The sequence below is a fragment of the Sapajus apella genome, unplaced genomic scaffold (genome assembly GCF_009761245.1).
Source record: "Sapajus apella isolate SASKATOON/1434 unplaced genomic scaffold, GSC_monkey_1.0 scaffold110, whole genome shotgun sequence".
Taxonomy (NCBI): Eukaryota; Metazoa; Chordata; class Mammalia; order Primates; family Cebidae; genus Sapajus; species Sapajus apella.
Genome location: NW_022437050.1, coordinates 3,022,020 through 3,038,612, shown reverse-complemented (window position 1 = coordinate 3,038,612; position 16,593 = coordinate 3,022,020). Strand labels below are relative to the sequence as shown.

General features: G+C 43.1%; 1 protein-coding gene across 6 annotated transcripts in view; it reads right to left on the bottom strand.

Annotated features, from left to right (window-relative positions):
* The window catches only part of HAVCR2 (hepatitis A virus cellular receptor 2), a 51,536-nt gene extending 37,084 nt beyond the window's left edge, over positions 1–14,452 (bottom strand). For 3 of the 6 annotated variants that reach the window (XR_004263125.1, XM_032259573.1, XM_032259576.1), the window contains exons 1-4: positions 13,685–14,451; positions 10,998–11,336; positions 8,462–8,545; positions 2,754–2,797 (exon numbers count right to left, since the gene is read on the bottom strand). Coding sequence is in view for 5 of the 6 variants with exons in the window: in XM_032259573.1 (XP_032115464.1) it covers positions 2,754–2,797; positions 8,462–8,545; positions 10,998–11,336; positions 13,685–13,742 (525 nt within the window). In the remaining variant the exon portion in view is untranslated. Of the gene's footprint in view, positions 1–2,753; positions 2,798–8,461; positions 8,546–10,997; positions 11,337–13,684 lie in introns of all 6 variants that reach the window. The other 3 variants (XM_032259574.1, XM_032259575.1, XM_032259572.1) reach the window with 2 other exon arrangements.
* Between the last annotated feature and the right edge of the window lie 2,141 nt (positions 14,453–16,593).

Genomic DNA, 16,593 nt, shown 5'->3' with positions numbered 1-16,593 from the left:
TCAGTCTCATGATTTGTGAATTGGACCATCCCTTTTACAACATCACAGGATTGCAGGGTCCTTGAAATCATCGTTGATCTGTCATCGTGTAGCCAAGACTCAAGCCAACCCAAGGAAGGGATTCGCTTAACCTTTGGAGTTAGCAAGGAAACAAAATGTGCCCTTCTGCGTTGTGGGAGGAGAAGGAGCTCTTAGTAAACAGACCCTTTCCCTGCCCCTAGCGTGAAGTCTTGTTCGTTCAAGATCCCCTAATATTCCCCAGAGTTTTATAGTAGTCCACACTTGGTGTCTTACTGTGAAACCCCTAATTTTCACAAAAAGACAGTGATTCAATAGCCAAGACCTTATAGCCAAACAGTCCTGAATTCAAATCCCAGCTCTGAGGTCAGGCATATTGGCTCACACCTGTAATCCCAGCACTTTGGGAGGCCAAGGTGGGCGGATCATCTGACATCAGGAGTTTGAGACCAGCCTGGTCAACATGGTGAAACCCCGTCTCTACTAAAAATACGAAACTTAGAGAGGCGTGGTGACACGTGCCTGTAATCCTAGCTACTAGGGAGACTGAGGTGGGAGAATAGCTTGAACCACTGCATGCTGGCCTGAACAAAACAAAACAAAAACAAATCCCAGCTCTGCCACTAAAAATCCTATAGAGTTATCAGGAGAACTAAGTGACAGAAAATATAAGCAGCAAATAGCACTCCAGCCTGGCAAATAGCACACCACTGCATTCCAGCCTGAGTGACAAGAGGGAAACTCCATCTCAAAAATAAATAAGTAAACAAACAATAAACAGTCATCATAGGCCAGGCTCATGCCTGTAATCCAAGCACTTTGAGAGGCTGAGATAAGAGGATCGCTTGAGGCCAGGAGTTAAGGATCAGCCTGGGCAACATATTGAGACCCTATTTATACAACACACACACACACACACACACACACACACACACACACACACACATAATTATAACATTTTTAAAACAATGATTTAAGGAAGTTAAATCTTCCATTTATTAAATACACATTACTCCTGCAATAACAGTCCTATATGCAAGGTATTGGGCATTAAGCATTGTGGGCATATAGAGGTCCTTAAAAAGCACTGTTTGATTGCAAAGAGAGACGGAGCAAAGACAAGGTGCTGAGCATCAGTTGTGAATACACAAGCAAGAAACCGAGTCATTACTCAGAATATTCTCAGGAAAAAAAGAAAAAAGAGAAAAAAGTTAAAATAAAAAAAAAAAAGAAACTGAGTCAAACAAATGCAGACTCCTGGATATGTCCCCAAGCAATTTTTTTTTTTTTGAGACAAGGTCTCACCCTCTCACCTAGAATGGAGTGCGGTGGCATGATCACAGCTCATTGTAGCCTTGATTTCCTGGGCTCAAGCGATCCTCCTGCCTCAGCCTCCCAAGTAGCTGAGACTATAGATGTGTGACACCACACCTGGCCAATTTTTTTAAATTGTTTGTAGAGACAGGGTGTCACTATGTGGCCCAGGCTGGCCTCAAACTCCTGGTCTCAAGCAATCCTTCCTCCTAAGGTGCTGGGATTACAGGCATTAGACACTGTGCCCGGCCTCCTCAAAGAATTTTTAAGTCACTACCACAAGTTTGCTTTCTAGTGGTATTTCTTTTACTCTTTTTTTTTGAGACAAAATTTCACTCTTGTTGCCCAGGCTGGCATGCAGTGGCACAGCCTTGGCTCACTGCAGCCTCCACCTCCTGGGTTCAAGCGATTCTCCTGCCTCAGCCTCTGGAAGAGCTGGGACTACAGGCACACACTACCACACCAGGCAAATTTTTTGTATTTTTAGTAGAGACGAGGTTTCACCACGTTGGCCAGGCTGGTCTCGAACTCCTGATCTCAGGTGATCCACCCTTCTTCACCTCCCAAAGTGCTGGGATTACAGGTGTGAGCCACTGTGCCCTGCCGGTTTTTATTTTATTTTAATAAGGTAGCAGGGACAGTAAAATTAAGATTAATTAAGGTATGGCTTTATTTATAGTTAAATATATAAACTCTTGGCTTTGAATATTTCTGACTGGTGTCTTATCATATATAAAGAGGTAAATTTAAATAATCTTTCCCATTAGGACTGCAATGGAATCGAGAAGAAAGGTATTCTAGGGAGATGAAGAATCTTTGAAGCTTCCACAGGGTAGACAGTTGTGAAATTGAAGAATAAGAGGGACAAAATGCTAATGTTTCTTCTGTGGTTTTTCAAGCTTTTACTGTGTGTCAGGCACTTTACATGCACCACCTCAGTCCTTCATTACAACAAGCCTATGAGGTTCTAACTTTATCGACATGTTATAGCCTAGGAATCTGAAGCTAAGGGAACTTAAGGCTTTTTACCCCAAGGGTGGGCATGAAGGAAGTCTAAAGCCATACTTTTTTTTTTTTTTTTTTGAGACAGAGTTTTGCTCTTGCTGCTCAGGCTGGAGTGCAATGTGTGATCTCAGCTCACTGCAACCTCTGCCTTCCAGCTTCAAGCAGTTCTCCTGCCTCAGCCTCCTGAGAAGGTGGGACTACAGGCGCGCTCCACCACACCCAGCTAATTTTGCATTTTTGGTTGAGACAGGGTTTCACCATGTTGGTCAGTCTTGAACTCCTGACCTCAGGTAATCCACTCACCTGGTCTCCCAAAGTGCTGGGATTACAGGTGTGAGCCACTGTGCCTGGCCCTAAAGCCATACTTTTCCCTTCCAAGTTGAGCACAACATAGCTCACAAAAAAAGGTTACTTACTGTGAGATTTTTATCATGGAGGATCTCCAGTGTCTGTGTCTCTGCTATAAAGAGAGAGAGAGAGAGAGAGAGAGAGAGAGAGAGAGAGAGAGAAAGGGAGAGGGAGAGAGAAAAAAGCCAATACAATAGTTAAGAATGTTTTCCTTTATCTAAGGTTTTTTTCATCTTAAAGATGCCTATGATCCTATTTGAAACAAATTCTACTCCATACTCTTCACAATAATTAACTGGGAGGCCAACAAAATTTACTGAACACCCAGGAATCAACATTAGGATGGTCACATTTTTTCATCTACATAATAAACCTTCTGTTTCATGAAATAGAGACTTCTGCCAGGAAGTTTAATGTTAAATATGTGGTTTGTTTTGTCCACAGGATACTAGTGGGTTCTACAAAATCCAGCAATATTGATAATATTCAGGCATTATTTATTTATTTATTGACACGGTATCTCGCTCTGTCACCCAGGCTGGAGTACAGTGGCACAATCTCAGCTCACTGCAACCTCTGCCTCCTGAGTTCAAGCTATTCTCCTGTCTTAGCCTCCCAAGTTTCTGGGACTACAGAGGCACACCACCATACCCAGCTAATTTTTGTATTTCAGTAGACACAGGTTTTGCCATGTTGGCCAAGCTGGTCTCAAACTCTTGACCTCAAGTAATCCACTCTCCTCGGCCTTCCAAAATGCTGGGATTACAGGCATGAGCCACCATGCCGTACCTGGCCTCCATTTCCTTAAATAAGCTTTGCATTTACTCATTAGAAGGGAGACAGGATATCTGGTTGCCTACAAATGAAAATAATCACCTTGGCCACAATGTAATAGGAGCCAGGCCTTGTGCTAAATTCTTTTAGTGAAGTATCTCATTCAAAACCATTCTTCTAAAGTAGGGACTGTTAGTCCCATTGCACAGATGAAGAAATTAAAATTAGGGAAGTGAAGTGACCAACCCAAGGTCACACAACTTAGCAAATGACAAAATGGCCTTCCAATTTAGGTCGGCATAGCTTTAAACGCACATTCTTAATTATACTGCCTTCAACAGGCTTTACCTCAGTGCTGTCATCATGAAGAGGGTCACACTGCCCAGCCACCTGCTCACCATCTTTCCTTTCTGTTCATTTATTTCTTCATCTGCTCATCCTTTCTATGAATATGGACTACGCCTTTGCTCTAGGTACAGGGGACAGAGCAGGGAACAGGAGGGGCACAGGCCCTGACCTCATGAACCCTGAATTCTAAAAATAAGTACATTGCCAGCTTTAGGGAGACTAAGCATGCTTACTCATTTTTTTGGCTGAGTCAGAGATGTCGAAAATCCTCAAATGTCACAGAAGCCTAAATGTCACACTAAATGTCACCTTCTGGAAGCCTAAAAGTCTAAACCCTTTCCTGTGTATAAAGGGTTTGACTAGGCCGGGCGTGGTGGCTCATGCCTGTAATCCAAGCACTTTGGAGGCCAATGCGGGTGGATCGCCTGAGGTCGGGAGTTCAAGACCAGCCTGACCAACATGGTGAAACCCCGTTTGAAAAAAAAAAAAAAAGAAAAAAAAAAGGGTTTGACTAAATGCTGGTTTAACAAACTATAATTTAAATATTATAAAGGCATACCCTCAGCCTAATATTATTGAAGAAAGAAAGATGTTCCACTTACTTTGCCCTAATTACCAGAAAAAAATTTAAAGCATAAAACCACATCAATACAACTGCTAAGTAAACATGAATCCAAACTGCACATAAGATTTTCAAATGTAAATCCAGTTTCAGCTTCCCTATGATTATTTTTCTTGATAAAAATGGTAAAACTTTTTTCAACTACATTTTGCTATGAAAATGATCATTAAAATCAAGCATGGTTGTGTCATTACAGCTTTTTTTTCACACAGATTTGGCCACGAACTAAGATGGATGGGACAGTTGGAGGGAGTGGCAATGTTCTTTCTGGAGAACCCAAGATTTGCCTGGGTGGGGGTGGGGGTTGGGGGTGGGCAGGTAGCAGTGGAAGTGAGATATGACAGCCTTAACAGTGTATAAATTTAGTAGTTACCAAAATTAAAGAAAAAAAAATAAAAAATAAATAAATTTAGTAGTTACCATTTATTCGGTACTTATTATGTGCCAGACATGGTGCTCAGCACTGTACACATAGAATCTCATTTAATCCTCACCAAAATAAGTAGGTACTCCTATTTTTCCCGTTTTTCAGATAAAGATACTGACTCTGAGAGAGCCACTTTACCCAAGATCACACAGCTATTAACTGGGAAGGCTAGGATTTAAAGCAGGTCTATAGCAGAGCTGAGGCTTCACTTGTGACCCAGTCCTTCCTCCTTCAGGTAAAAGAGAAGGTGCATTTGTTCTGTGTTCAAATTCCAAGCCCTTGGATCTCTTATTTTTAAAGGCTCCATTCCATTTTTTCTCCCCACTCTGAGAAAGAGTCTTGCTCTGTTGCTCAGGCTTGGAGGATAGTGGCACCATCTCAGCTCAGTGAATCCTCAACCTCCTGGGTTCAAGAAATCCTCCTGCCTCAGACCCCCACCAAGTAGCTGGGACTACAGGCACATGCCACCATGCCTAGCTTTTTTTTTTTTTTTTCAGACAGTGTCTCTCTGTTGTCCAGGCTTGAGTACAACGGTGACATCTTGGCTCACTGCAACCTCCACCTCCCAGGCTCAGACGATTCTCCTGCCTCAACCTCCCTAGTAGCTGGAATTACAGGCACGAACCACAATGCCCAGCTAATTTTTGTGCTTTTAGTAGAGATGGTGTTTCACCATGTTGACCAGGCTGGTCTTGAACTCCTACCTCAGGTGATCTGCCTGCCTCGACCTCCAAAAGTGCTGGAATTACAGGCATGAGCCATTGTGCCCCGTCTAATTTTTTGTATTCTTAGTAGAGATGGGGTTTTGCCACGTTGCCCAGGCTGGTTTCAAATGCCTGAGCTCAAGTGATCTGCCTGCTTTGGCCTCCCATTGTGCTGGGATTACAGGTGTGAGCCACTGCACCCAGCCTCATTTTTATATTAAATGCTCCCACATCCCACATTTAGAGTTGGTTTGCCAGCAGCCAATTTACATGTTACATATTATTAAAAAAAAGAAAAAAAAAATGTTGCATATTGTAGACAAGCCATTAAATATTCATTGATTTCAATTTTTTATTTTATTTTCCTATTTTGGAGTACTGCCCTACTTTTGGTTGTTTCAATATATTTTCTCAGGCCCTTGAGAAGCTCAGAGATTCAAGGTATTGTGCCTATATTCCCATTTTTGTTGCCCTAGAGGGAAAGAACTAACAGCAAAAGCTAAAGGGAAAGCTGGGTATGGTGGCTCATGCCTATAATCCCAGCAGTTTGGGAGCAGATCACCTGCAGGCAGATCACCTGAGGTCAGAAGTTTGAGATCAGCCTGGCCAATGTGGTGAAACCCCGTTTCTACTAAAAATACAAAAATTAGCTGGGCATGACGGCGGGAGTCTGTAATCTCAGCTACTCGGGAGGCTGAGGCAGGAGAACTGCTTGAACCCAGAAGGCGGAGGTTGCAGTGAGCCGAGATCACACCACTGCACTCCAGCCTGGGTGACAGAGTAAGACTCTGTCTCACACACAAAAAAAGAAAAATTAAAGGGAAGAAGATATCTGTCTGTGGTGGAGATAAGTATAAGGAAATGCATCACCTTGACAGGGAGTGAACTCCTTCTATAGCAAATGCCCACTCAGTGGTGATGTGGTAAAAAGTACTGAAGCACAGGATGGGAAAGTGAGATTAAATGACCCTTGAAGTCCCTTCTAGGTCTATGGTTGTAGGATTCTTTAAAATATAACAATGGCAGCCTGGCACAGTGGCTCACGCCTATAATCCCAGCACTTTGGGAAGCGGAGGCAGATGGATTGCCTGAGGTCATGAGTTCAAGACCACACTGGCTAACAAGGTGAAACCCCGTCTCTAATAAAAATACAAAAAAATAGCCAGGTATGGTGGTGGACGCCTGTAGTCCCAGCTACTCAGGAGGCTGAGGCAAGAGACCCACTTGAACCCAGGAGGCAGAAGTTGAAGTGAGCCGAGGTCACACCACTGCACTCCAGCTTAGGCGACAGAGCAAGATTCTGTCTCAAAGAAAAAAAAAAAAAAATATATATATATATATATATATATACACACACATACATATAACAATGGTATACAATAACTATCTGATATGACTTGATTAGTCCACAATGTGGTTATCATCTGTCCCCACCATATTTAATTTTCTCTCTAATTGCCTAAGAGATGTTGGCTAACAATTACTAAAGAATAACTAGAGACTGAACCTTTGGAGAGCTAAAACTAGTAACTGTAGTAATAACAAACATCTGAGTGCTTTCTACGGGTCAGGTATTATGCTGAGCATTTTACATACATTATCCCATTTGTACATTACAACAACCTCACGACACGGGCAGTGGAATTCTCCTCATTGTAGAAATGAGGAAACTGAGCTTCAGAGAATTTGAGCAATTTGACTTAGGTCACAGAGCTAGCAAGAAGAGCTGAAATTAGAACCCATTCCATCTGTCCCTGAAGTACTTTAACCACAGTCTCATTCCGCCTCCTGATCTTACGATATTAACAACAACAGCTAACATGTACTGAGTACACATTGTGGTCAGACATTAGGCTAAACGTTTTGGACATTTTCTTATTTAAATCTCATAAGGTGGCCAGGTGCGGTGGCTCACACCTATAATCCCAGCACTTTGGGAGGCCGAGGCCAGTGGATCATGAGGTCAGGAGATCAAGAGGATCCTGGTCAACATGGTGAAACCCTGTCTCTAAAAATACAAAAATTAGCTGGGCATGGTGGCGCATGCCTGTAGTCCCAGCTACTCGGGAGGCTGAGGCAGGAGAATCACTTGAACCCAGGAGGCGGAGGTTGCGGTCGGCCGAGGTTGCACCATTGCACTCCAGCCTGGGTAACAAGAGCACAACTCCGTCTCAAAAAAATAAAAATAAAATAAAAATAAAAATCTCATAAGGTGTGATTTATGAGATTTATGATATTATGAGGTGGGACTCACCTATTAACCTCATTCTACAGGAGATTAAAAAAAAAAAAAAATGGAGCTCCAGAGAGTTTAGGCGAGACCAGGACACTGACGGGAAATCACTTTAAATGAACCTCCATGATGGTTGTGACCTGACTTCTGCTTTCTGCCCAGTGTTCTCTTCTGGAGCACCCTGGGTATGTCCTTGCTGAATTACATAAAGAATTTAGCTACACCTTCTGAAGTTAAAATCCAGGGAAGCTGATAGGCTTTATTCTAGCTAGAAGGCATCCTAGAAATCACCTAATCTAACCTATCAGTTCCCAAACACACACTGGCACCAATTCATGATGAAACATCACCAGTACAGAGTATATCAGAAAATGCAGACACTGTAATGACTATTTCATTAAATTTAGTTAATATTTAAGTAAAATAAAAGACTATAAAGTTTATTAACATTTTTTAAAATTAAAATTTTAAGTAATCCTAATCCAGAGCATCTTTTTCCCAGCACGGGGGTGTCTCCACCACTCCCCTCTTCTCACATACTGTTTCAGGTGCACAGAAACATCCCTGCCTCCACTCTCACACTGTTTTCTCATCTTTTTTCCCACATTCAAAATCCTCTGAATTCAGAGCTGGCTAAAGATTTCCTCCTCCGCCCCATGCATAGTTACCTGGGCCATGATCCTTGGTGGTAAGCATCCTTGGAAAGGCTGCAGTGGAGTCTCCTGGCAGAGTCGGTGCAGCGGTGACCTTGGCTAATGTCACAAACCAACATAAAGATGAAAATTATCTGAGAGCAGAAAGCTTATTTCGGGGAATCAAAGGGGCAGCAGGAAAAAAATGTGAAAGACAAGGAAGAAAGAGAGATACAACCTCAGTTTTCAAACCTGCTTGGATACCTACACTGAGAATGTTTCATACACTTCAAATGTTTGACAAAGGTAAGATTCAGTCATCATGGTTACATTCTGATTTTGAGGTTTTTTTTTTTTTTTTTAGACGGAGTTTCGCTCTTATTGCCCAGGCTGGAGTTCAATGGCGTAATCTCATCTCACCACAACCTCTGCCTCTTGGGTTCAAGGAATTCTCCTGCCTCAGCCTCCCGAGTAGCTGGGACTACAGGCGTGCACCACCACACCTGGTTAATTTTGTACTTTTTAGTAGAGATGGGGTTTCTCCATGTTGGTCAGGCTGGTCTCAAACTCCCGACCTAAGGTGATCCATCCACATTGGCCTCCCAAAGTGCTGAGATTACAGGTGTGAGGCCACCGCGCCCAGCCATTTTTTGGATGTTTTAGTATCTACACTATACTTATACTCCAATGAGCAGAATGCTCCAATGAGCATTTCCTTTGAATGTCATGTCAGTGTCCAAAAAGTTTTGGAGTTTACAGCATTTCAGATTTCGGAGCATTTCAGATTTTAGATTTTCAGATTTGAGATGCCCAACCTATAAATGCTTTTCATAAACTATTACCACATAAAATCCTTCTAATGGCCCACATGATAGCTATTATTGTTATATTTTACAGAGAAGGAGGTCACATCATTTCAATAACTTACCCAGGACTATATAACAAGTAAGAGGCAGAGTCAGATTTAAACTCAGCTCTCTCTGGGCACAAAGTAGATGTTACAGAAATCTTAAAACACACACAAGTCTGTTCCCCTCCCAGCATATATGCACAACCCAGCGGTTCACCATGCTGGCTGCACGTGGGGTAGAATCGCCTGGGATAGACTCTGTAAAAAGCTAATGCTTAGGATCTACCTCCAGAGATGCTGATTTCTCTGGTTTTTGGTAGTGGCTTTTTTTTTTTCTTCTTCTTTTTTTTTTTTTTTTTTTTGAGACGTAGTTTCACTCTTGTTACCCAGGCTGGAGTGCAATGGTGCGATCTCGGCTCACCACAACCTCCGCCTCCTGGGTTCAGGCAATTCTCCTGCCTCAGCCTCCTGAGTAGCTGGGATTACAGGCACGCGCCACCATGCCCAGCTAATTTTTTGTATTTTTAGTAAAGACGGGGTTTCACCATGTTGACCAGGATGGTCTCGATCTCTTGACCTCGTGATCCACCCGCCTCGGCCTCCCAAAGTGCTGGGATTACAGGCTTGAGCCACCGCGCCCGGCCTCTTCTTCTTCTTTTTAAGAGATGGGTAGTCAAACTATAGTGGCCAGGCTGGTCTCAAACTCCTGGCCTCGAGTGATCCTCCTGCCTCAGCCTTTCAAAGTGTTGGGATTACAGGCATGAGCCACCATACCTGGCATCTATAGCTGTTTAAAAACTCTTCACGTGATTCTAATGAGCAGTCATGGTCTCTAACCACTGATCGAGGCCTTTTTTCCCATCTAAAATTTCACCCATGAGGCTTTTTTGTCTTTTTTTTTTTTTTTTAAGATGGAGATTCACTCTTATCACCCTGGCTGGACTGCAATGGCGGCGTCCTCTTGGCTCACTGCAACCTCTGCCTCCCAGGTTCAAGTGATTCTCCTGCCTCAGCCTCCTGAGTGGAATTACAGGTGCCCACCACCACACCCAGCTAATTTTTTGTATTTTTAGTAGACACAGGGTATCACTATGTAGGCCAGGCTGGTCTTGAAATTCTGACTTCATGATCTGCCTGCCTTGGCCTCCCAAATTTCTGGTATTACAGGCATGAGCCACCGTGCCCAGCCACACCCATTACTTTTGTCTTTGTTTTTGTTTTGAGAGTCTCACTCTGTGCCAGGCTGAAGTGCAGGGACGCAATCTTGGCTTACTGCAATCTCTGCCTCCCAGGTTCAAACAATTCTCCTTGAACTACTAAAGGGGGATTTCCATGAATGAAATGTACCCCTCCCAAGTAGCTGAGACTATAGGCACATGCCACCACATCCAGCTAATTTTTGTATTTTTAGTAGAGATGGGGTTTCCCCATGTTGGCCAGGATGGTCTTGAACTGCTGACCTCGTGATCTGCCCGCTTCAGCCTCCCAAAGTGCTGGGATTACAGGTGTGGGCCACTGCGCCCAGCCACCCATGAGTTTTAAAACAGATGGAAGGTGTTAAATATCACTGAGCATCACTGATGGCGCCTGTTAAACTTTAGGTTTAGGGGTCCCACCTTCAGGGCTATAATTAGGGAGGTCAGAGGTGAGAACAATCAGTACCTTTAATATCATCCACAGATAAATCTTATTCATAAAGAAGGCATGCAAAGGTCCACTCACCTGGTTTGATGACCAACTTCAGGTTAAATTTCTTATCATTCATTATGCTTGGGATTTGGATCCGGCAGCAGTAGATTCCAGTGTCTTCTAGAGTCACATTGTCTATGGCCAGGGTTACATTTCCTTTGTGGAAATCCCCCGTTAGCCAGTATCTGCTGGATATCCGATAACTCACATCCCTTTCATCAGTCCTGAGCACCACGTTGCCACACTCAAACACAGGACAGGCTCCTTTGCCCCAGCATACAGGCACGAGGTTCCCTGGAGTGTCCAGAGTGTAGAAGCAGGGCAGATAGGCATTCTGACCCACCTCCACTATGTATTCCTCTTCCGAAGACCCTGAATACAGAGAGAAGGAGAGCTAAGGCTCAGGCAGTCAGTGAGGTTACTCAATTTCAGGAAAACTGCAAGCAATGCTCTTATAGAATAAAGAGGAAGCCACTACTGCAGTCCTGTCTGGAGGATGATTCACGTGAAGGCCATCAGAATCACTGGGAAGCCTGGCGAAAACACAGATTGCTGGGCTCAACTACTAGAGTTCATAACTCGGCTAGTCTGTGGAGGAGCCTGAGAACTTCTATTTCTAACAAGTTCTCAAGTGTTGCTGAAGTGGCTGGTCCTAGAACCTCACTTTCAGAAACACTGCTCTAGGAGAGAACTACGGCCCAATTCTGTGAGCACAGGAGAACAGAGCTGATGGAAACAGACAATCAGAAAATGGGTCATGGTCAGCCAGGAAATGGCCCATCCATCTGGGCTACTTGTTTGTTCATCAACAAAGGGAGGCTCTCCTAACATAAATCTCTTTTCTATTTTTTATTTTATTTTATTTATTTATTTTTAAGACGGGGTTTCACCATGTTGGTCAGGCTGGTCTTGAACTCCCGACCTCAGGTGATCCGCCCACCTTGGCCTCCAAAGTGCTTGGATTAGGCATGAGCCAGCACACCCGGCCCCATAAATCTCTTTTTAAGCAGCAAGTGCACAGTAAATAAAAACCCTTGGTTAAATATGAATCTTGTATCTTTGAAACTACTCACGGAGTTGTTTTAAGGTTTGAAGTTGTGGTAAGAAATTAAATTTTGGTACTGCGGACTCCAAACTCATTTAGCCAGAGGAAAACATCAAGCTGGGGAGGGGGTCATGGAAACGGGCCTCCTCCTTTTGATTCCTAAATAAGGTGGCTACAAGATGAAAGGCTACAGGCCTCCCCCCATACTTTGCACACAAGGAAATTCCTGGTCAGCTGTGCAATGCAAGCTGATAGCTTATCTTTACAGGCCACTTCGGCCATATCTGACTGTTCCCCTACTCTATTTTGTCTGTGCTATCTTATAGAAAATGCAGATTTCCCACATTTTTCCTCTGCCCTCTTTCTTTATGTGAAAACTGAGTGCTTCTCAATATTCCACCTTGTCCCCTTTAAATTTGGAGCACTCAAAATCGTCTTCTGAGAAAGGCATAGACCTGTCTCCCAAGTGCCTCCTTAACTTTGGCAAATAAATCTAAAATGATTGAGACTTGTCTTATCATTTTCCTCAACTGACAAAGTTAATTCCTTAAAAAAAAAAAAAAAAACTATATATACATATTTTACATACGATAAAACATACATTATATATTTTAATTTTTTTCTTTCCCCTTGGTTTTCATAAGACTCAACTACAGTAAAAACATTCAAACACGCCGACCTGTAATCACAGCACTTTGGGACCAAGGCGGGTGGATCATGAGGTCAAGAGATCGAGACCATCCTGGCTAACATAGTGAAATCCCGTCTCTACTAAAAATATAAAAAATTAGCCAGGCGTGGTCGTGGGCACCTGTAATCCCAGCTACTCAGGAGGCTGAGGCAGGAGAATTGCTTGAACCTGGGAGGCAAAGTTTGCAGTGAGCTGAGTTGGCACCACTGTACTCCAGCCTGGACAACAGAGAGAGACTCCATCTCAAAAAAAAAAAACATTCAAACACTATCGAAGGTGTATGAAAAAGTTGCCTGGCGTGGTAGGTCATGCCTGTAATCCCAGCACTTTGGGAGGCTGAGAGAGGCAGATCACTTAAGGCCAGGAGTTCGAGACCAGCCCGGCCAACATGATAAAACCCCGTCTCTACTAAAAATTTAAAATATTAGTAAGGCATAGTGGTGCGTGCCTGTAATCCCAGCTACTCGGGTGCCTGAGGCAGGAGAATCGCTTGAACCCGGGAGGCAGAGATTACAGTGAGCCGAGATTGCGCCACTGCACTCCAGCCTGAGTGATAGAGTGAGACTCCATCTCAAAAAAAAAAAAAAAAGAAGAAAGAAAAATATGCCTCACTCTCCCAACTCTTTACCATTCCCTGGTTTCTTTTCCTAGAGCCTATACATTAAGAAATGTCCACATATTCCTGCTCCCCAATAATGTGCACACACAAATAGAAGCCTAATATACGCATTATTCTGCACCTTTCTTTCTTTTTTTAAACAACATTATAACTTTGAGACATTCTATACCAGTGTGTTTAGTCAGCCTCACTGTTTGTATCACAATTATATCACATTTATTTACCCACTCACTCACTGATGGACATTTAGGTTGCATCCAAACCTTTGCCATTGCAAATAACATTACAATGGCCATCCTTGTATCTCTCCCTTGTCCTCTGGACAGCACCATTATCTCACTGTCAATAACCATGCCCAGACTTACTTGTAAGTAGCAGCAGCAGCAGCAGGAGGACACAGTCAAAAGGAAGATGTGAAAACATGGGGCTTGTAGAAGAAAAGTCAGGACAGCTCTGTTAGGTGCAGTTTTTTTTTCTTTTTCTTTTTTAAAATTTAAAGATACAGCTGAATAGGTGCAGTTTTAACTCTCCAAATGAACTGGGCACTTCTTCCAACTGTTACTCCACAGTCACATGAGTGGTGGCCACACCCACTGAGTGCTAGCTCAGCACACCAGGGTGTCTAGGGTGTCTGATTAATGATTCTTATATTAACACTGCCAGGTCTACAGTCACATTAAAGGAAACCCAAGTTCTCTATCATGCCACACTACACACATCCTGTAAGTGTTCTGATGTTTGTCCTGTGATACCAACAAAGAGGAAGTAATACTTCAGAGGAAGAAAACACTACTCGGTCATGGCACGTAGAGAGAACTCTCTAACATAATATCTCAGATGAGACAGCCCTGGAATGAAATGTGTATGAGTTCATCTGATTAGCAGGGAACACAAACTACAGAGGCACTATCCATGCATTCACTCACTCAGATTAGCCCCACTATCAGGTCTGTGACCAATGTTTATGAAGCCCCCACTTTGCACCAGGCACTGGACTAGGAGGTGGAACACGACAGTGAATGGCATGTTCCTTATCCTCACATTTAGAGAACATTGTAACTCCCATCGTGAGCCTAACTCTCATCCTTCTTCTTCTTCTTTTTTTTTTTTTTGAGACGGAGTTTCACTCTTGTTGCCCAGGCTGGAGTACAATGGCGCAATCTTGGCTCATCGCAACCTCTGCCTCCCGGGTTCAAGCGATTCTCCTGCCTCAGCCTCCTAAGTAGCTGGGATTACAGGCATGCACCACCACGTCCAGCTAATTTTGTATTTTTAGTAGAGATGGGGTTTCTCCATGTTGGTCAGGCTGGTCTTGAACTCCCAACCTCAGTGATCCACCCACCCTCCCAAAATGCTGGGATTACAGGCATGAGCCACCGCACCTGGCCCTCATCCTTCTTCTAACTTAGATTAGGTTGTATTCTATAACCTTGCTGGGTCTCAGTGTCCTCATTTATGTAATTTATAAACTGAGCAACTTGTATTAGATAATATATGTATGGCTCTCTGTCCTAATATTCTGACTTTAACCTTCAAACATTCCAACTCTTCAACTTAGAAAAAACATGTTTCTCTCGGCAACACTTCCTTTCCACTACTCTGAGTGGAATTAAGGGGATCTTGGTATCCTATTTCATCTCATGCAGATGAGGTGTCCCCTCTCTCCTATCCCAAGAGGCTTTGGGCATGAATTATCAGAGAGAGTTGAGTTCCAGCCACATTCCCATTACTGAGGTGACACGTCAGACTCGCATAGGCTCAGCTCTGGGAGTGTGACTTTCATCTGGACACCTTAAAAGCCAAAGGTTTTTTTTTTTTTTATAAAAGGGAAGCGAGCTCACAGACTAGTGGTTTCTGAAAAGCCAGTGGCCTTCCTCTATGTCCTGCCTTCCTGAGTTTCTTTGTCATTCACATTTATGCCATTAAATGTATTTGGTATATATATCCAACTTGTTCAATATAAACAAATGGCATTTCATATAAATATCCAACTTGTTCAGCGTGTGTACTTCCCATAGCATCGCAGAGTGGCAGTTACTCAAGATATCATAATTAAGTTTCTCATTTTATAGACAAGGAATCTGAGACTTCAGAAAATTGATTTGCTGAAAGGCACATGATTGGTGATTTAGAATGAGTATGTAAGTCCCCTGTCAGATTTTTTCCACTGTAAATTCTGTTTCATTAAATTAATGTTTGTCTTCCCACATAACTAATAACAACCAGCAAATGCCCATATTCAAGTGTAAGGTAGAACAGATTAAACATGGGGTCAAGGGTTATGATTATTAGCAGCATGAACTTGGGCAAGGCTCTTAAAAGCATCAGCCCTCAGTTTCTGTGTTTTGTTTGTTTTTGTTTTGAGATGGAGTCTCGCTTTGTCAGTGCAGCGGTGTGATCTTGGCTCACTGCAACCTCTGCCTCCCAGGTTCAAGCAATTCTCCTGTCTCAGCCTCCCGAGTAGCTGGGACTACAGGCACCCGCCACCACTCCCAGCTAACTTTGTATTTTTAGTAAAGACTAAAAACATGGGGTTTCACCATGTTGGCCAGGCTGGTCTCGAACTCCTGACCTGAGGTGATCCACTCACCTCGGCCTCCCAAAGTGCTGTGATTACAGGCATGAGCCACCGTGCCCGGCTGTGTTTTGTTTTTACTACTCTGTTTTCTGCTTATTTCTAGAATTGCTACTGAGACCACCTTTATAAAACATTAACAATTTATTAGTTCATTGAAGTCTAGATATGAAGGGGGCTAGAGATCTACTTATCTACTTTTTTTTTTTGAAATGGAGTCTTGCTCTGTCACCAGGCTGGAGTGCAGTGGCGCAATCTCGGCTCACTGCAACCTCCGCCTCTTGGGTTCAAGAGATTCTTCCACCTCAGCCTCTCCAGTAGCTGGGACCACAGGCGCATGCCACTACGCCTGGCTAATTTTTTTGTATTTTTAGTAGAGACGGGGTTTCACCATATTGGCCAGGATGCCACCATGCCAGCCTAGAGATCTACTTTAACCTTTTCTTATTTTCTGTGTGTAGGAGGCTGGTTCTGAACATTTTAATGTTGATTTAACTTTTATTTCTTTTTTATTTTCTTCAAAACTTTAGATACTACATTTAAATAGTTAAAAAGTTAAAGGAGGCTGGACGCGGTGGCTCACACCTGTAATCCCAGCACTTTGGGAGGCCGAGGTGGGTGGATCATCTGAGGTCAGAAGTTCGAGACCAGTCTGGCCAACATGGTGAAAACCTGTCTTTAAAAAAAAAAAAAAAAAAA